General features: G+C 35.9%; 1 protein-coding gene across 3 annotated transcripts in view; it reads right to left on the bottom strand.

The window, feature by feature from the left end:
• smg (sterile alpha motif domain containing protein 4 smaug) overlaps positions 1 to 22613 on the bottom strand; it is a 197199-nt gene that overhangs the window by 22697 nt on the left and 151889 nt on the right. For all 3 annotated transcript variants that reach the window (XM_081771675.1, XM_081771677.1, XM_081771676.1), the window contains exons 4-8: positions 20869 to 21086; positions 11463 to 11569; positions 7236 to 7395; positions 6314 to 6510; positions 3675 to 3927 (exon numbers count right to left, since the gene is read on the bottom strand). In XM_081771675.1, the coding sequence (XP_081627801.1) occupies positions 3675 to 3927; positions 6314 to 6510; positions 7236 to 7395; positions 11463 to 11569; positions 20869 to 21086 (935 nt within the window). The remainder of the gene's footprint in view (positions 1 to 3674; positions 3928 to 6313; positions 6511 to 7235; positions 7396 to 11462; positions 11570 to 20868; positions 21087 to 22613) is intronic.

Below are 22613 nucleotides of genomic sequence, written 5' to 3' on the forward strand. Positions count from 1 at the left end.
TTGGGACAGAAAAGGTGTGATTTTGGTGGACTTCCTGGAAAGAGGCACTACAATAAACGCTCAAAGGTATTGCCAAACTCTGCAAAACCTCAGAAGAGCAATTCAAAACAAGCGCAGAGGAATGTTGAGCTCTAAGATCTTGTTGATTCACGACAACGCCCGGCCCCACACGGCAAATGTCACGCGTGAAGTTCTTGAATCTTTTCAGTGGGAGTTGTTTCCTCATCCGCCGTACAGTCCCGACCTGGCACCGAGCGACTTCCACCTATTCCCAGCAATGAAGAAGTGGCTGGCTATGCAGCGTTTTGATGACGACGAACAGCTGCAAGAAGAGGTAACGAAGTGGTTGAAGTCGCAGGCGGCCGAATTTTTCGACGAAGGAATTTCCAAGCTCGTACATCGCTACGATAAATGCCTTAAGTTGAATGGTGACTATGTCGAAAAGTAGTATTTGTGTGTAGCTTTCATCTGTATATAATAAAATTTGTTTCCTATACTTTGTTGATTTTTTATTCCAAAACGTAATCTACTTTCTGGATAGCCCTCGTACACTATCACACTGACATTTCATTCGATAGACGCCACTGCTTTGTAGTGTCGGTTAAAAAAAAAAAAAAAAAAAAATCTTACGTATTTGTCTATAGATTAAAGGTAACTTCTGAAATTTTGATAATGTGTCTCTGCAGAACCTTCTTAATTTTTGCCGCGAAATGTGAAACCAGAGGAACACCAATCAAATTGTCAGTTGTGGTATCTGTTGTTGGTGGATGCCAAAGACCTCCTGTTGTACCTGTTTGTATCATTTTAATAATAAAGATTTTTGGAAACCATTTTCCTATCCAATTTCTAACAAATATTACGCTTCTTACACGTAGAAAAGAACTGCTATTTTTTGAGGTGAGTATTAGCCTTTTTGCTTGTTTCTCATTAAATATAATCATCGCTCGTAATATTGTGATATGAAGTAAATTGTTTTGTGGTAATAAACGTAGACGCAGTCGAGAAAATTAAAATTTTATCAGGTATTTCCTGAAATCATGGCATGTTTCAGAGAAGTATTTTGGCATTATTTTCCTCATTGACACAAGCTTGTTTCGATTAGTGTTGGCCAATTTATAATGCACTGCGAGACTGAAGAAAATAAGGACCATACTTGGGGGACCATTTCTGTTTTTTTTCTTACATTCTTCTCCTGAGGCAACGGTTCGCTGAATCTCTCTTAAGTCATACATTTTCTAAATTTGTATTCCATTCTGTATTGGCGGCGGCACAAAAAATTCCGATTTTAGGTTTCTTCTACAAGCTGGCTTTCGACTTTAATAAAAACCAATGTTGGCCATTTCCGTTCGGTATATCACGTTTCTCGCTCCGTATGTCTAAGTCAATGAGAGTCTAAACTACGAACATTTGGAAGTAACCCCACGAATTTTAATTTTTTTTTAAAGTCAGCCTGGCACTCACCGTTTTACTTTACAGAATGGGCTTGGTAAACTAAAGATGAAAACATTTTTTTAAGTCAAAATTCAAATCTCGATTCAGGTATATTATGGTGTCCGCTACATTTTTCCTGGGTTTTTTTTTTAATACTAATCTTTTCTTTGGGCCTGTACGTTACAATTAACAGTTTTCTATTGAGTTATAGGCACGAACGATAACTTCAATGATCGTTTAATAGACATGATTGCTTTCATACAACATTCAAATACGTGACTTGCGGGTCACTTGTTCGGATAGTAGTGTCACACTAGATTAAGCTAAGTATCAAGCTTTTGTACTTTTAGTTCATTACTCTTCAAAATGACTTACAAAAGGCAGTGAAAGGAAACTTTGGATAGTTCGAAACTCACTTATGATTAACTTAAGAATTCTTTATCTGTAAAAACTGCTTTGTAATTCAGTCTTTAAATTTGTTTCCAAGTCCTGAAGTCCTCTACCTTACGCAAGTCGTCATGTAAGTTCATGCATTGACAAACATATGAGAGAAGTGTATTCCTATAAGTATACGTACTTACTATTTCACTATGAGTACAGTTAAGTGGATGATCTCAGTACCAGTTGAGGAACAAAACGACTTGGCTTTCTTAAGTCGTAGCAGTTGCGACGCTAATTTCAGAAAGAAGAGGACTCCTTACCCAACCGTGGATCCGATCTCAATATTCGAGACACAGAAGTGTATCATCTACTGGACCTCTATTAGACCAACATCTATAAGTCGAAGATATGTACTCACTTCATATTTGTCAATGCATAGTCAGAATATGGAACTTGAGGAAATTTTGACAGACACGAATAAACAAATTACACGCATTAAAATCATTCCCCAAACCTTTATTCTTTCACTCCATCATAAAGGGAATGTTCATGAATATTGGTGTAAGAATTATCGATTGGTATAAGAAATTCTACAAAAAGTTTGTTATTGCTATGACTACGATAACTCTCCCGTGCGTTCCTAATATGTTAATCACAGGTAACAGCTTCGTAAACAGAGGACAGATAAATTTAGTACCGCACAAGCTTTATTTCCCGAGTGCCGTGAAAGTGCTGTGGTGTCTGCTTTAATTGCGGTGTCTTAATCTGTAGGACGATACTTCAATGTAACTGCTGCTAATTACTTCTTTTGAGAAATATCGTAACTACAATTGTCTGTATTATAAGCAGTCTTCCTCACTAACACATGATTAGCTACTTTATGGGCAATGTTGTTTCGAAGAAAATATACTGTATGTTTTATCCAAAATACAAAAATACTTGAAGGGTAAGGTGGAAAAAAGGAATGTCACAAAACTGCACTGTCGAGAAAACGGCGTTTTAACATTGAAAACCGCGTCAAAAGAATACGGTTAGTTAAATCTTTTGCCCATTTTTACATGGACATTTCTACATCTATGCATGCGTAGCATATACAGTCAAATAGTACGAAGAGTCACCAACAGATAGGGCAAAGCACCCGAAAAAAACGCATACATGGACATTCCTTGTTTTTTCCCCTTCCCCTTCACTTTTAAAAATTACGAAATAGACGTACTTTAACCATTATAAATAAATATATAGAACTAATTATTTCAATGTTTGCTAAATAAAAGGTTCATTGAAGTAACATTTATGTTGAATTGGAGATTACACGAACAAACCTTCCTCATTCTTTAGCAGTTTCAGAACCTAGGAAAACTATTTTTTCTCTCAATAATGCCAAACTACCACCGTGAGACATGTCATGATTTTAGGAAATACCAACAATTTGTTCCGCGGCTTCTATGATTAATTTTGGAAAGCATTTTAATTAATGTCAATAAGCTATTTATTAGCAATAAGTAGGGTCAAATTTCAAGCTCTCAATACAGAAACTCTTGCCATTTGTATCCAGGTTTTCATTTCGAAGAGTATCCAGCACTCAACACATTTAACCAATTTCAATACAGTTATTTACATAGAAAAAAAATATATATGAAAATAAGTTTTAGGAGGAGTCTAAATTTTAGAATTTATCTTCTATGTTTCTGATTTTTAAAATTTATCAACTCCATTTACATCACATCACCTGTTGTCTCTCAACTGCACACAAAATATTGATCTTTAATTGTATGAAGTGAGTGAAAACTGCCCTTATTAATAATGTTAACTTGATCGAACTTTCTAGAATTAAAACTATTTTTTGTCGAACGAGAACCTACCTTTACCCATCACTTTAGTGAACTGACCAGGAATATCTTCTTCAGCAACTGTCACACTACTTGCGTCTACTGGAAGTGTTTCACCTTCCTTGTTTTCTTCTGTGGCTGAATTTGTAGTAGTTGGATTCTTATTCTTTTCAGTCTCTTCACTCTCTTTACTGCTGTTTGTTGCCTGAGATGCCTTAATCGGAGTGCAAAGAATACTCTTCAGTTCATTCAATGCATTCCGAATGTTTCCTCCTTTCACAACATCCTACGGAGTAAAACATTTAAAAACATTCAACAAACAACTTTCAAAAGCCTTCAAAAATTTAGTAAATTATCTTTACCATGACATGAAACACTACATTACCATTAATGACCGAACACCTCCCGAAAGACAAGTAGACTCGTTCAGACGTCATAAATTCATCACGTATAGTGATAGAAGCAAAGTGAGGCTTTGGAAGAACGTCAATACAAGCGATTCCAAGTGGACAGCGAAAGTTACGTGTAGATGAAACAGTCATGAAAATATGAGCCCACTGACTCAACATGCGAGATTTTAAGCAAATTCCAGATCTTACGTGTCATAGTATATAACCTAGAGGTGAAACTGTAAAGAGAGAGAGAAAGAGTGATAAAACTGCACCCTCGAAATGATTCGTCTTTACTCAGGTTACGATAGGTTTCTTTGCTTCCGCTTGCAAAGTTGTGTCATTTTTCTTCGTCTTTCGTATTTCTTTTGTGATGATATAACTTAATAATCTTCGACAAAGTTTATATTAATAACGTAAGTTTTTCTTAAACCTTTGATTCACAAGTTTGTATGTTCTCCACACGGAACTACAGATATGACAGATTTAATTCTCATACTCTGCATTTGTTTCAAAGCAGTCGCCATTACCTGGTCAAAGAGTAATGTCCGCCACGATACAAGAGAAAGACTAATAAAAGGAGTTATGGTACTCAGAAGATAATCAACGAGATGTGGTTCACAGACAACAATTTTCAGGAAGGATCTATGCTGAGGAAGGCAATAACCTTTTGTCGAAACTTTCACAGTTGGATAATTTTGGGTGCTTTAGGGGTAAGTGTTTTTTGAATAAATATTGAGTATGCATCCTATTGAATCTAGTAACAATCTTACTAGACCTTGAAACTTACTTTTATGGAGTTAAAGACAGGATATTCATTTCACCAATGCCCCATGATATTACAGTCACAAGAACTTACTGAGTAATAGCACTATCAGGAGGTTCCTACTTGAATATCTGAAGGACTGTTGTACCGACATGTGTCATCATTTGTGGTGCACGCACTACTCAAGAGTTCTTTCATTAAATACAGATTTCCCAACGAAAGATCAAAAGTTTACTTGTAACACAGAAAATACACTACCTTTACACTAAAACGATCTACGATTGCTTTTTAAGATTCCTGTCATTGAATTACTTCCATCTTAAAATTTTCATTAAATTTTAAACTGTTGTATGTATAAAATGTAGTTCACCGTTCTCTTGTTAACTTGTAACGGATGATAATGGGATGATGAGGAGACGAAATGGGCGAATTCCGTGAAAAAACCTAAAATATTATTCACCATGAGAGTTCAATCCAAAACTTTTTGCGCCAAAAGTGGGCGTTCTACCAGTAGCCCAACGTGCCTTCTTTTAAATCAATAGATTTCTGCATACTGACTCCGTATTATACACATCTAGAATTCTTATAGTCTGGTTAGAAACAGGAGTATATGTGGTATCACACAAGAGACATTCAAAAAAGTTTACGATTAGTGTATCAAAGCACAATAACATATTAAACCTGGAAATGGATCAACTCTCTTAAAATGGCGAGGTTTTAGGAACTTTCGACTTCACTCAAGAAGCTGCTGTTCGCATTCTTAGTAGTGTCTTAGATTAATGATTTGTACATTACTGTTTTACAGTTAATCAGGCTTACACATTATATCAGACATATGACTCAGATGCAAAATTAGAGAAATTTCGAGAGACCATGCTCCACGAAAGGTATCTCAAAAAATAACATGCACTTTTTAGACTTTTTCGAGCTATTGAAATGAGGAAAAACATTTTCGAACCTTAACTAACCTAAATAGGGGGAATACAGTCGGAGGAACGAACCCAGAAGCTCATGGCATGCAAAGTTGTGGTACACAGTTTCTGTTGCCAAGCCAAGTCTGTTCCTGGCCAAGAACATCCATCAAATGTAGTATATTTATTCCTTAGTCCACGAAATTTTGTTCACATGCGCCTACTAGTTACCGTACGGTTAGTAGGTATGAGAATTTTCGGAACCAAGGCCTCGTTTTTGCAGCATATATAGCTTAACAGGGAGAGACACAGAGAGAGAGAGAGAGAGAGAGAGAGAAAATATGATGTCATATGGCTATGGTAACCTATCACCTTATACGTACACTTTACCTCAACTTGCAATGTAACTGAATACAGATAAAATCAGTCAAATGACATCACCTGAGTATGCTGAGATATATATATATATATATATATATATATATATATATATATATATATATATATATATATATATATATATATATATATATATATATATATATATATTATATTACATAGATGCCCATCGTACACCTGATCAGTAGTGAGAAAAGAGATACTAACCTTTTCTAATTGGCACAAAGTTGAGTAACGTTCTTTAAGTTTGCGAATGCTAAGAACAATTTTATGCCTGGCTCCTTTTGTGACTCCCTGAGCTTCCAACTGTTCTTCAGTCAAATTAAGCATTTCTTCGTACGTCAACTGTGCAAACAGCGACGCGTATTTATGAAGTCGAAGGCTCTTCAGCCATGTAGGGACTTCTGCAATAGAAAATAAAACAGTGGTCTATAGAACGTGTCAACTTTAATCATACGAAAGGCATTTATAATATTTAAAAAACATGTGACAAATTCTGAGGAAAAACACGCCCAGCGGATTTATATGAGTTCTTCGTAGTTATTTATATCCGATTTACTTAGTAAGACTATTCATGGCTTTGGATTAATTGTTTTAACAAAAGAGACACTGACCAAAGCTTAAAATTTTACTTTATTTTAAATTATAATTTGTAACTGTTTCGGATATCTAGCATATCCTTCTTCAGACACGATCGAAATTAATGAAAATACAGACATATATATAAATGTTGTTATAACAGAGTTATAACAGAGGACGGTTAAAGAATTTAAACTCTGTTATAACAACATTTATATATATGTCTGTATTTTCATTAATTTCGATCGTGTCTGAAGAAGGATATGCTAGATATCCGAAACAGTTACAAATTATAATTTAAAATAAAGTAAAATTTTAAGCTTTGGTCAGTGTCTCTTTTGTTAAAACCGATTTACTTGTACAGTCAATTCTGAATTGTAATTTTTCTTATGTTTTCCAACCAAAGCGCACCACAACATCTAACGAATACTGATAATTATTTCATGTTAATTCAGAAAATCAAAGTTTCTGTAGCGCTAATCGCAAGGAAGCGCACTATTCACTATATTATATATTTTTTCTGTAGAGTCAATGGTAACTTAAGACTTACCTCGCATGCTACTGCTTTCTGAATTGAAGCTAACACGAAGTTCGTCTAAATGTGATTCAGATCCGCTGCCAGAAGAGGCAAGAGAACTCTGAGGTGAGAGTGGAGCATGATCTGAGGATAACGAAAAGCTCCGGGGTTTCTGCCTAGCAGAGAGATCATCCTGAAATTAAAAAAGAAATTATTTTCAGACCATACAAAATAGATATCATAACATAACACATCTTAACACTAAAGATACAAGCCCTCGATCCAATGCCAAAACCGCGAATGTGCTAATTTTGACTGAGTTATAAGCATTTTAATATTCAACTTACCCCGAAAAAACATTATATAGACTTAGGTATATGTTTTAGGAACTGACGATAACTTCTAATATACTCATATTTCACAGATGGGACTTTGGTATTGGAATCTGTGTGCCCCAAGTAACATGAAACTGCACTTAGGTGAAAATAGCAAAATTTGCACATTCGTGGTTTTGGCATTGGATCGACGAAGTATAATTTAACAGGAGTACATTATATTAACTGACAACAATATTACAATTAAATATTAAGAATTAGTACTCTGAATGAGCAGAACAAACGCGGTACTCTGCGCCGGATTGGCACTTATGATAAAAAATTGATTTACTATATGTGTATTGCATCGAGCGGTAAGAGTGATCGCGGATTCTGGCAATTTTTGAGGCTTTCCTCAACTTGCCTTTGGTAGAGGTTGTGGCAGTATTGTTTTGGATGGAAAGTTATGATTTTCGAAGAAAATAGATAAATAAAAGTTTATAGATTAAATTGAATACGAATACAAGGCCACTCTCTTATCCAAGGTATACGAACGCTGTACTTCACTGAAAGTATAAGTAATAGTTTTCACGAGCTGTTAGAAACTTGTCCACTTGTTGTAGTGAAAAAGTTCACTTAAACGAAGTAAGATGCAATCGTTAATGTTCACAGAATATGGAATTCAGAACTTAAATTCTTAAATTGAAGTGAGTCGAATACTTCGATAGAGCAGTTTGAAAGAATTTTCAATTGAGCCGAATGTGTTTATGAAGAGAGAAAACTAAGCTCTCTTAATGTTGCTGATGTAAGTTAAGATACACAAATAAAGCGCAACCAGGTCTTGTGGATGTTCGGACCCGGTCTTGTGGATGTAGTTGCTTAGTCGACTGACGCTTTCAGAGCGTCTCTGTAGTTTTAAACTATCCTTTGAATTGGGTTGATTAGCGTTGGCTAATTTGCGTATTAGCCTAAACTTACTCTCTTTTTTATTGGGTTTCGAATGGGCATTACGCGCTACTTTTGAGTTTTCAGTTTTGCGCACAGCGTTCCTATACTTTTAAAGAGGGAATTTGGTTATACATAATTCCATATATGATGTTACACAAAAATACATAACTTTTAATTTGGGAGGAAGCAGCTGCTCTCTTGTGCTTTTGTTACTATTTTTCACTCGTGATTATACACAAATGTTAATACCTTTTTACATTCTTCACACTCTAAGTTTAAAACTGAAAAATATTAAGAATACTCATTCGTTAGCTCACAGCTACTTCTACCATTACGGGTTTCGAAAGTCTAATTTACAAGTCCTTCCTTGTAGGAAAGGATTCTACTTAATGTATTTGCAGACCTATTTTAAGACAGTACCAAAGGCTGCAGTTTTACTACGTTACTTTCAGCAACTGTTATTTCCGTTCCCAGACACTATATGTCTCCAAGTGTGATATTGGGTTGGGCTTATGATTTCCTTAAGACAATGCAATTTATTTTAATTGCGCTAAGAGAATTCAGTCGCAATATGTTGTCAATCTAACCTGGGTTTACTTCCTTCTTACGAGGAGAGGAAGAGAGATCAACAACGCAGCCTGGCTTGTTGGAAGCAAGAAAAGAAGAAAAAAGCTTGCTATTTCATCTCGCATCTCCTTGCATCATCCAAGAAAAGACACAAAAATCATATCGAAATTACGTGTTTTTTTACACGGATAAACAGGGTGCCAACAATTTCAGAGAATTCCCTGACTTTTCCAGGTGTTCCAGACAAAAACAGAAAGTTTTCCAGACTACGTTTTAGTGAAATTTTAGTAACTGCTGTTCACTAACCACTAAAATATACAACTAAAATATATTTTTGTTTTCAAATATAGAAAGTGTGAATGACATAATATACGTGAGAACACACACAAAAACGCGTACTAAGATTTTACATTTTACACCACGTACCTGTAAGGCACATTTACTTACATAAACTGGACTATTAAAGCGACTTATTTATACTAAATTTTTAGTGTTCCAGGACATGAAGTAGGCCTAATACATACACGACAATGCACACAGAAGTATATGGATATATAACACGAATGTCCTGCTTTGAGGTATAAATACTAACAAACATTATGGATTTTAGTATTCTAGATTATAAAAGTTTTCTTATTTAGTATTTTAGAGTTTGGTAGAACTTCGCTGATTTCTTTTGCCGCCTTCAAGGATTTTTCCTTCTTTTTCTCTAGTTCTTCCAACTACGTAGCAGCTCTTTCTTTCGAACGAATTTTCTCTGCCTCAGTTGTGTTCTTCCTCCTGAGAGCCTCTTTCTGCTTGCCATTTGCATTTCTTCCTGTATGAATTAATTGTTTCGAGACTGGCATTGCCTGACACCTCCGTGGAATGTGACAGCGCCATGTATTATTCTTTACGAAACTCAGACTCCTCGTGTAGATTCTCCATAAGAAAAACCTTATTCAAAGAGAAACTGCCTTCTACGAAAGAGTTTCCATGCGATAACACTAAAATTTTCTTAACGAACACTGAAAAGTTGTTCCTGGTGTTAGTGTTGTCAAGAATGAAGAACTACAAATGATCTGAACGATCGGTAGTCACGTCAAAAATTCTTCATTCTTGTGGTAACTGAATCTTGAGTACAAATTCACTGTGAACTCATTTTACTTCATCAGCAGCAGGGCCAGCACAAATGATTCTCTACAAGCACTTCCAATGCCACGTTTGTATGTTCCTCCGAAAGTTTTTTGTTTAAAACTGAACTGGAAAAGAGGCATACCGAACCATTAGTAAGTGTGCATTTCAACGGCGATTTACACAAAATCATCCTGCTCAAACGTTAAATCTGCAGAAGTTCCACAGAAAACGCAGAATATTCAGTTCAGATAACTTCTGATTTTAATGCTGTAGATGTTGCAACCCCGCCATCAACCTGCTTAGCCGAACACAGATTCTTACTACCATTTTCTAGGTAAACTTTCATTATGTTGTCAGAACTTGATGCTTCAATTACAATGATTTTCTTTTATACCTCTCATCATACGGAACTCCACAAGTTTAAGTATTTCACCATACAGAAAAGGAAGCACTGCTGAATGTGACAAATTTGGCAAGAAAAGTTTGAATGTCTGCAGCAACAGTTTGAAGAAAGCTAATTTAGCTCTAATAGCAAAGGATCTTTCAAACATGATTTAACAATTTTAAAGCAGTCACACGATCATTTTCGATTTCTACCTGAAACTGAATCGATGTACGTCTTCAGATGTGGTAGTAGTTACTAAGCTCTTGTCTATTACATTCGTGTTTTCTATCCACCGAAGCGGGCAGAACTTTTTGGGAAACAGAGGATTCAGTAATTGCCATAAAATCTACTCTCCGCGCTGGAATATTTCTAAACAAGTTATAGATGGCTCTTAGGAACACAGCTAGGTTCCAGTCAATTTTGGAAGAATGTTCTTAAGAAATCATGAATAACATGCAGATCATAGCTACTGATTTTAAGTAATATTCTACCTTCCGGATAATTACTTGCAATAATTTCCTTTTTCCTTAAACTTATAAAAGAACTTCCAATTAACTACTGGTACGTCCAAAAGTCGGAACAGTAGTTTGATGATGATCAACGTTCAAGACTGTTTCCAAATCCACTTCGCCATCCGCAGCAGATGAAGCTGATATGGCAGTGTATGGTGAGTGTGATACATCAGATCTTCCTCTGTCGAGGCAAAACCATCATTGTGGGTCGTTTGATCTCACAATGGTTCTACAGAAATTAATGCCATTAACAGAATTTAGAAAGAGGAACTCGAAAATTGTCAATCAACAAATACAATGTTTAAAAATAGAAATGTCACCTATCAAGAGTAGCTAGAATATTTGATCAACCAGGTTCTTAATAGGTATGAACGAGAAAAAAGATAGTCTACGCTTAATACAATGTAAGAGAACTCACCTGAGAGCTCCAAGGATCAGCATTCTGTGGAATGCTGACTGGAGGAGTTAAACTGTTGCTTCTCCGCACACGAGGATGGTATCCATTTGAATAATTTGTTACGTTAGCTGGAAAAATAATAATTATTTATTATTATTATTATTATTATTATTATTATTATTAACCGAAATAGAGTTTGTAAGTATTACAAATTATTTTCGTACGCACTAATATTAAAAGAAAAATCATGAAAGAATGAGTAGTTATATGTATTACGCACAGTTATGTATAAAACCCAGAACACTTTAATATACAGGAAGACACATTAGAAATGAAATCTTTGGGTTTTACGTCCCACGGTTATGCCGGGTAGGCTAAAGGAGACGGTGATGATGAGAGATGAGTGAAATGGTGGAATGAAGAAAGTGGGAGGAAACGGGAGAACCCCAAGAAAACCCACGAGCACGGTGTTTGTCCACCACAAGGTTCACTTGGCGGGGGCTGGGATCGAACCCGGGACCCCAAGCACCAGAGGTGAACGCTCTACCACTGAGCCACCGCGCCCCCCGAAGACACATTAGAGTTGATTACCTAATACCAACACTATCAGCCCTGACTTTGATCTGGATGGAAGCAGTATGACCGAATCCCATAGTAAACTATTGCTTCTACCTATCGCTAGTTTCGGTACCACTCTAATTCAGGAACTCGATTTAGACAAATTATGTAATGGGTCCTGCAATAAATCAGTTTGCCATGACTGAAAAGAATAACTATACTTTCAAAATGACTGATCAAGAAATTAAGCCTGATTTCTCAGTCCTCAATCAACAAACCACAATGGACAAAACACAAACATGTAATCGTACTGTGCTAGTCTTGCGACTGAACTTTATGTATACTTCTCCAAAATATATTTGTGCACCTGAATTTTTCTAAGCGCCTTAAAATAGAAGTTTGGCAACAATGTATTCGAAAGAGTGAGAGTCGGAGTAGTAAACCATTCCCGACACTCCTAGTTGTTTGCTATTTGAAATATTCACCTATTTTGTTACCTAATGTATGCAGAAAACGTTATTATAGTTAAAACACACATGCTTTTCGACCAAAAACAAACATAAAATAGTTAAACAAGGAGAATTGTTAGGAAATTTTTTAGTTATCAATACAACTACAGAGGTTGTTCAGTCTACATTTGGCCAATTTCGACTTACCTAAAAATTTAGAAAAATCCATGGCGCCAGGTCAGCAAGTGCTCTATGTGTTTCCCTTGGTTCCTAACAATAGCCCGACAGCGTAATTTCCACTGTAATAGGCTTCTCTGAAGAACTTGAAGGGGAATCTTGTCCCATTCTCTTTGCACAGCTTTCCAAAGTCCTTCCACAGTTGTCACACGCCGTTTTCCCAAAGCCCGCTTCGGCAATCCAAATCCACAATAGTCCATAGGACTTGCATCTGAGATTTAACACGTACCTCATTGAAAGGTATCACCTGTATACCACTTGCCTCCTCCATCTCCCTGTAGAATGGGAGGGACGATCGTGAGGTATGTGATGAGGCCTTGTCCATGTGAATGCGCACCAGTTTGGCGTCATTTCCGTACATTGTTGGAATCTCATGCTTGTAGTTCGGCCGCATGATCTGCTCCTGAAAGTACTGCGAATTTATTTTGCAGTTCTTCGCCACCCTACGAATCTTCAGTTTACCTCGGTAACAGTAGCCACTAACGACCATGAACCCTTTTGGGAAGTATTCTTTACAAACACGGACCCACCTTGTAAAGTTCTTGGCGCCTTTCTCTCGGTACATGATGGCTCTCGGTTTGCCGCAGTCGGAAAGGCAAATCGATGCTTCCTCGAGCGTTAAGACGTACATCCACCTTTGTTTTGTCAGATGCCGTTCGTACAGCTTCTGGGCGTTACACTTTCGTTCCTTTTGGTGGACATCCGTGAGAAGATCGTCGCGAGCTATCATGACTTTTTCCAGCTTGAGTTGATGGTATAACGTCCGGCTCACAGTCCCAAGGACACGTGAAGACGATTAGCCATACACCTTTGTGTTGGCGGATTTTCTTCCATTGCCATTTTGTGAAGTTTCCTCTGCATGGTGGTGGCGGCCTTGGTGCATTTTCGCTTCCTAGGCAACTTCGTTGGTGATCCAAATGGTGGAGCTTCGTTGCCCTTGTACTTTTTAATAACATTTTTTATTCCACTTAAACTGATGTTGCAACCATTCTTCTTGCACTGTTTTCTAATGACAGAAACACTAAAGTGGGCATCATAAAGAGCCGCAACATAGCCTTTCTAAAACCTGCTTAGTTTGGGCGGCATTTTGGTCACAGAGCGGAAACCCACACACTTGGAAACAAATTTAACGCAACACTCACAACAATGGTCCTGTTTTGTGCGTTATTGTCGTCCGTGCGGAAAAACAACTCCGTTCCCAGGAAGCCACTGCACAACACTGCAGAACGCCACGAGCCAGGTTGGGTGAGTCCATTCTGCCCGGGAGGGAGATGGTACGAAATCGGCCAAACGTAGGCTGGACAACCTCTGTAAAAGGAATTCCGCAGCTGTTTCGATAGCTGTGTGTGCTACCTCTTTGTATGGATTCAGTACTTTTGAACCGGGTTCCAATCCCATTGGGTGATATTCACTTTTAAATTTTTCCCCGCTGTTCTTGGTTTACAGTTTCTGATTTTATGATTCCTTTCCTTTTTTGTTGCTTCAGGGAAAGTCATGGTTTAGAAAATCGTTAATTGATCATCGTTTGTAAATCAAGGACTACTTGATGGAACGCCACCAAATTTGGTTATGGTATAGAGATCAAAAGTAAATTTACGGAAGTGATATCCAAAACGGAATAGAGTATTATCTGTTTTTATGTTGATTACTATAGAGCAAAAACGGTAGCAAATAGCAAGAAGCAGTTTTCTGTGATGGATTAAGCATACGAAGATCATTCGATTTCAATATTGATCTACAGAGAGCAAAAATGAAAATTTTTCTAAAATCAATTTAATGTTCTAAGGATAGGCAATATCTTTTCTTTTCACCCCCTAATCGAACCGGATGTGGAAGAAATCTATTATTTCAGGCTTTAATGGTGATCGTCATAGAATTAAAAGTATAACAGATAGCGAGAGTGTTGTCTATAATCAATTAATTGCCCCAAGAATATATTCTCTTTCCACTCTAATCTCTCTACTAAAACGGGAAGTGGTTGCTTTCTGCCACTTTCGGTTTTTAACGATTAGTATAGAGTAAAAACGATTACAGACGGCTGAACGTCAATTAAGCATCTCAAGAATATATTCTAGCTTCGTGTACTCTCTACTAAAACCGAACGTGGTAAAACTCCACTTAACTTCCGATTTTAATATTGACCTACATAGAACAAAAGTGATACAAGTTTGCGAGAAGAGCGTTTTTAAATTAATTTAGCATTCTATGACTATGTACGATCTTGTTTCTTAACCCTTTATTGAAACTGGAAGTTTCAGATATCAAACAGTTCCGGCATCAACGGCACCAACAGAAAGTTTTTTTCTACTTTCGGACTAATTTCGAATAAGGTGCGGAACAGACTTGGGGTACAAAACACTGTCGTCAAGTTAGTGGAAGTTTACAAATTTCTGCGCTCAAAAGATAGCAGAAAATCTAACATTGGCTGATGGTATTATGTGGCTTTCAAAGAATGTTCTTTTTGTTTGGATGTTTATTTGCGATTATTAAAAAAACAAACTGAACGTTCCTATCGTTTAAGAACATCAGTTTTCAGGTAAAAATTTCTATCTATACATGGAAGTAACAAACCAGCTAATGTTAGATGATATGTAGTTCATTTGTATTTTGTCAGTGATGGTATATTGGAATACAATGATTTATGTATGACATTTCGTTGGCTGTCATAGTAAGAGACAGAAAGCAGGTTTCCTATAGTTCAAAACTCCAACTCAATAAGTACTTTCACATAGAATGTTTTAGCACGTTATGGTTTACGTTTAGAAGAAAACTAGATAATTATGTAGATAAGATTCACCATATTATCTAGTTAAATGGTCTATATTCATACAGTCTCACGTCAAAATATTTATTTCCTCTAATAAATTCTGTAATCTACATATTTAGAAGTGTTATGTTTTCTATCTTTTTGCAATATATTTTTAAAATAATATTCTACGACATAACGATATTAATTGTGTTTGGTGAATGCAAGAATTAATGTCATGTTTCATGATAATAATTTATACTGCCGAGCAAGATTCATTATGACTTACACTCGGAGAGAAAAGATGTAAATTTGTTTTGCTTCTATATGTCCTCGAGGCTGAGTATTTCGTAAGATTGGACAACTTTACAATTTTTAGGCGAAAAATAAAAAGGTATCACATTCGTCCGTTAGAAAGAAAACTTTAGCAAAAATGAATTAATGGGATTTTCTTTCCTCCCTCTTTTCATTCCCTACTCCAAAATTTTATTCATTAATTAGTGGGATATCGTTCGTTCCTATTTTTCTTTTGTTAAACGGAACGAAAGTACGCAGTTGCAACGTCTATATATAGAAAAATAGGAGCCGCACCGTCTATATATAGAAAAATAGGAGCCATATTGATTATGTTTATCATTTAGAAAAGATATATTACACTACTTCCACTTGTTTTTTGGACATATTTCTTTGAACTTAAATATTTTAATAATGAATCGTCAGACCCATTCCAACTTCTAACACTGAAATCTAATTTTCATTATTTGTCTGTTGTATAAGGTCTTTTCAATTCTAGAAATAGTTCAGAAAGTAAAATAACAAAACAAAATCCTTTCTTCCTAAGGAGCCCAACCTGCAGATAAAAAAAGAAAGAAAGAAAAAAAAAAATAAAGGGCTGCGCCCACTGTGGCAAACCCTGCTAATATCCTACCAGAAGGAAAGCAAATATACTAGACTTTCATTCTCAGTTCTAAACTAATGATATTACTCACAGTGGATAACTGAGAGTGTAATGAAGTATAGTTATCAACGCAGTAAAACACGTATGGCCTATTTTAAGGAGTTTGACAGTGTTATGCATGTATCGACAATGATACACTAAACACACTATATGAGAAATAGCAGGAAAGCGAGTTTTGGCCACGATAAAGATGATATGAACAGAGAGGCATTATCCTTTTTCCACATAATCCCTACACATACTGATGCGCCTGTCCCTCCGTTACACATGTTTGAATATTCCCTTACTCGTAAAACTACGTGTCCAAGGAATGGATGAATGTGTGTACAACAGCTTCTACATCTTTATTGGTGGTGAAACGTAGCCTTCCTAATGCCCGTTTTCAAATAATGATTATAAAATTTGATACCGGACGTCCCATATGCTCATTCGCAATGATCAACCCGCAGTTCGTCTTTGACTAACAAAATACTTCTTTCCATGTGTATCCAGCACAGATCGTTCTTTCTTCCTTAGCGCGACCCGGAAACAAATTCCTCACTTTGATAAACACCTATGCTCGCCATGCCTGTTACTCAAATACTGCGGCTCTCCCTTCAGACATTATATTGGCGCTATCGTAAAGTATTGCTCGTGCGACATAAAGCAAAGAAATTTGCTTGTATTGTCACACCATACTGCAAACTTCATACATCCGTAAGTTCATAAAAACAACTCTCTGACTATCCTTCTACATGGAAATAACCGGATTATGGCACGTTTTCAGGAACAGTTACGTCAAGAGGATGTAGATTTTTCAGCATATAGTTTCAGAAACCTGCAGCGAAATTGATCCGTCTATTCAAATAGACAACACAAACTGTATTGCACGAAATATATTTTTTAAAGCTAACAATTCCAACAAAGCTAACAATTACTAACTACAGTATCTAGTTACTGGCTATATATACAGTGTAATTTCATTCGGTCATGACATCGGTAAAAATTGTCCGAATTTAATGTGGTTTGTTGCACGGTGGATTGATTTAAATCAGTCTGATTTAAATCACGATTTTAATCAAGATTTAAATCACTTGATTTTTTAAATTAAAATCGTTGATTTAAATCAAATTCCGAAATGAATTAATTTAAAGTGAAAGTAAGTAAAATCCCGTTTCTCTTCTGTTATTTCGATTATGGAAGATAATAATCAAAATACAATGAGACTCAAATGTATGTAAGCACAGTATGAAAACTAGTATCATGTAGGGAACGATCAGGGAAAATCCCGTTTGAACGGGTTACGGGTGAACCCTGCTTTCTTCTCTTTGTAACACAAGGTTTTAAAATTTCTATTCCAACGGGAAAATCACCATGGACATTTAAGATGAAAACTCTTTTGTGTACACGTCTATTTGTTTGTTTCCAGATAATAGGGGCGTATTTAGAGGGGTCCGATCCCCTCTCCGAAACAAGAAAAAAAAATAATTTTAAAATTTTGGGCGAAATTTATGTACTAAACACAAAGAAGTTCCTCGGGATCGTAATACGACAAATTTTGGACGCGTTAAAATATCGAATAATACTTTTGATAAAGTGGATACTTGACCCCATTGCAGAACATGCCGCGATCTGCGATGTGATCGCAAAAAATTTGCCGTGCCTGTGCAGGAAAAATTGTCAGAGGAAATAAAATATCCAACAGAAAAGTATAAAAACGTGCCTGCTATGTATAGATGTCTTAAATGCACGGACAACTCGCATTTGAACTGTTTTTCACGTCACATAAAGCATATTTTTAACAATCATAAATGTTTCTTCTTCTGAAATTGATCATCTTGATTTTTTTTTATTTTGGAATTCCTGCAGAAAATTCCTACAGGGAATTCGTGTTATGATTCAGTTCAAAATCTCTTATCGTCGCGAATTGTGTCGAGGAATTTGAAGCTTTAAAATATATAAAACGATAATTATGCCTGTTGCGCTGTATGATTGTGAAACATGATCGCTTACGCTGAGGGAAGAACGCAGACTGAAAGTATTTGAGAATAAAATCCTGAAACGAATATTCGGAACCAAAAGGAACGGAAATGAGGAATGGCGAAAACTTCATGATGAGGAACTGCATAATTTATACCATTTACCAAACATTGTTAGGGTCATCAAATCTTGGAGGCCCAGGTGGGCAGGACATGTAGCGAGAATGGAAAAAAGTAGGAACGCTTTCAAAGTTTTAACTGGAAGTCCAATCGGAAAACGACCATCAGGAAGCCTAGGCGCAGATGGGAGGACAATATTAAGTTGCATCTCGCAGAAATAGGAATACAAAGTAAAAACTGGATCCAGTTGACTAAGGATAGAAGTCAGTGGAGAGCTTTTGTGAACACGGCACTGAACCTCCGGGTTCCATAGGTCATAGAGTGAGTTAGTTAATTTTAGGCGAAATTTATGTACTTTATATGGATTTCGTGCCGCTAGCTAGTTCCAATTGTTTAAAAATATGCCCCTGCCAAATATCAGTAACCTTCGTGAAAAGAAAAGTGTCATGTTGATATACATTGCTGTACTTTTTCCTTAATGCTTAAGAAACATTGTTTGGGATTGAAATAGGTTAATGATTGGGAATTAATTCAAAATTTAAACCCAATACTTTCACGTAAATGACATAATTAACATTTAATACTAATTACTAATGTTTTTTCTTCAGTTCGCGACTTGTATTATACGAAGAAAAATATTTGATTTAAATCAAAAAAATCAACAAAAATGATTTTTTTTTGAAAAGAATCATGATTTTTTTCCACCCTGGTTTGTTGCAAATGACACAGGAAAGATTAATATTTTATGCATCACTCGTGGTAGTGTCCGATGTATGCAAACAATGTGGTAACTGGAAAACCGCCAAAATGGTATTTATTATTATTATTATTATTATTATTATTATTATTTCAGAACGCGTGGACTTCATTCGTTGTCCAATTTTAATGCGGCTTGTTGCAATACACGCAGGAAGGATTAATATTTAATGCACGAAAGATGATATTGGAAATGACCTCCATCTTCTCTTAGGCACAGTCTAACTCCTCATTAATTTTCGCTGCAGTAGCCCGCAATGTATCCTGATGTTTGCAATTTCTTTTGTGATGTTAGCTGGCAAGTGTTCCAATGTTCGTGGGTTATAACGGTACACACGACCCTTCAGATAACACCATACGAAGTGATTTGGAAAAGTACAATCAAGAGACCACGGGCGGCAAAAATTCTTAGAAATGATCCAATCACGAAAGTAATTGCCAATCAGCGCCATACTTTCATGAGACGGGTTGCATGTGGGCCTCATCATGCTGATAACTTTGTTAGCTATGTTGTCCAGTAGTTGGACAAATTCATTAAAAGTGTCCATATAACTAATTGTATTCACTGTATCCTCGAGGAAAAAAAAAAAAATCCCACTATCCATGTTGCCAGTTGCGAACACAGCACACTATACTCCAATTTTGAGGGCATAGAGCGGTACCTCAATTAGCTAATGTGGATTTTCTGATGCCCAAATGCGCATGTTTTGAGAATTCGCGTAGCCAGACGAGTGGAATCATGTTTCATCTGTAAACCATGTGATGTGTAAAATGTCGGATACGCGTAATAAGCTCAAGGAACCACTGACAACAGGTAACCCTTTATCCTGATCTGGGTAACGCAATTTCTGAACAGCAGTTACTTTGTGAGGTACTATTTGTGCTGCCTTTGCACGCAGAGTAGCTGTATCCCGTCTTCTGGCATATACCCTAGAGAGATATTTTGGTGACCTCATAAGACGAGGTGAGGCATCAGTAATACCACCTTCACGTCGCGATCGATATTTACCTCTTTCACTAAAAAGCGACTCAGTCGTTTTCACCTTATCAGAGCAAATATTGTGTTCAGTTTAGGTGCACACAACATACTTCCGCTGATATGCATGTTGCGTAGCAATGCTGGAATAAGTTTTCCAGTACGTTTTCATTAAAAACGCACGTTGTTCCAAAGTGTATAATGTGATAAACAATTTAATTCACAATACACAACAGTACGCATGTTAGATTTCACTGAGAAACCGGTCTACTCTGCTTATCGCGTCAGCCTTAGTTAACACATCTCGTGTTGACATCATCTAAACGTAAAAATGTTTCGGTTATTTACTGATGTTGTCAGGCACTTTAATGTTTTAGGTAAGGGCTTCCATCCTTTTCGATCTAAAACGCTGAAGCATTTTGGTGATTTTTTCGGTTACCAGATGGTTGTATACATCGGACATTACCCAACGAATGGTGCATAAAATCTTATCCTTCGAATTTTAACAAACCACATTAAAGTTGGACAATTTGTACAAATGTTATGACCTGTATAGAATAGTTACATGTAACAGTTACTACTAGCATATTATATATATATATATCCTGCCACTTGCTGCTGCTACACTACCACACAATATTACAAATGACAAACAATTAACCTAAATACCTTGTGAAGAAGACTCAGGTGCAGAGTTACAATTATGCAGCAAATGATGACCATTGTTGAGAGCCAGACCTGCTGGCACGCAATTAACACTGGTATCTTGAGAGCCCCGATGAGTCCAGCTGTGTTTCGGGGAATCCGTTGGAAAAGCATCTGGGGGAGAATAGGTGGTCCCATTGGTGATTCGATCTTCAACATGGCGAAGCCATTGAGTTAATGACCTTTATATTTAAAAAAAAACAAAAAAAAAAAAAAAAAAAAAGTGTATTGTTAAGATTTAAAAAGTTCCGAAATCCATAGTAAATCATAAATACTCTGCCAATTAAGTTTTCAATAAAAGGAACTCATCTGAATTATACTTATGATGAGGTAGCAAAAGACATTAAAATTATGATAAATTTCTTCTGAAATAAATGTGTGGTTTCAAACATATCATGACCCCTGTAAGATCTGTAGTGTGATACCACTGAATAGTTTGGAAAGTGATGAACAATACACATCTCCATCCTACTGAGAACTCTCTGTGCTGAACTAACATAAATAAGGCAAGTTTTCAAATTGAATGTACAGTATGTAATCTTATACTTTTATGAAAATAATACACGTTCACCTTAGTTCAGCGTTTTCCAACCTTTTTCAACTTGCGGCACACTACAGGTGTAATTTGAATTCTCGCGGCACACCAGTATTATAGGTATATTATATATATATATATATATATATATATATATATATATATATATATATATATATATATATATATATATATATATATATATATATATATATATATATATAATTACTGTTATTATTTGTAAATATAAAATACGGTGGTGGCATTTTTCTGTGATTACTGATCTTCTTACAGAGAAGAAAGCTCGATCATTGTTTTTCCCCCGTGGTAAATCATTATGCTTATTTTTCAATTTAATTTTAAAATAGAAAACAATTGCAATGAAATATAGGACTCGGGTTTTTAAAAATCCACTTTCTCTTTCGAAAACTGTATCTAACCTTTCACCAAATAACAAACAAATAAACAAATCTCCTGTACCTTTAAAACACAAATGCAGGTAATTTGTCTGCATGTTTGCTTTGTTGAATTTACTGAATGATATGTTAAAAATTCAAGTTACGAAATAGCCTGCAATAATAATGAAGCAATAATGGTCATGACAATGGTAAATACGTTTTTCAACATTAAAAATGTACAGAAAAGTGACACAGTATGAAACTTAAAATTGTAGATTTATAGTAGAGGTTCATAGTAATACAAATATACATTTTCCCCTATGTCTTGCAATTTGGTTCCTATAGAAGTAATAATTTGTTTCGATTTCCTCGCGGCACACCGGTTGGGAAACGCTGCCTTAGTTACTAAATAGTAACTTGAATTGGTGAATTGAATTGAGTGACATGATTTTACATACTAGTACCTCTTTCAATACTAGTTTTCTATTTATTCCAAATTCTCTTATAACAAATTGCATCAAAATACACGAAGGTCAAGCGCAATTTTGTATTTTCAAGTAAATTAGATCTTTGCCTCCAGTGTAGTAAAAGATGTAGCAAACTGTGATGAATGACGATTTTGGGATAACATGTTTAAAGTTTGTGCATATCTATGGGAACCTTTAAATCTTAGAAACACAATGTAGATATCTGACTTAGTTTATTATTATTTTCAATCACATAACCAAACAACTAATTAGCATGATTATGTAAACCTCCACTTGAAAAATAGTGAA

This window comes from Thermobia domestica, chromosome 9 (assembly GCF_964235325.1).
Source record: "Thermobia domestica chromosome 9, izTheDome1.hap1.1, whole genome shotgun sequence".
Lineage (NCBI taxonomy): Eukaryota > Metazoa > Arthropoda > Insecta > Zygentoma > Lepismatidae > Thermobia > Thermobia domestica.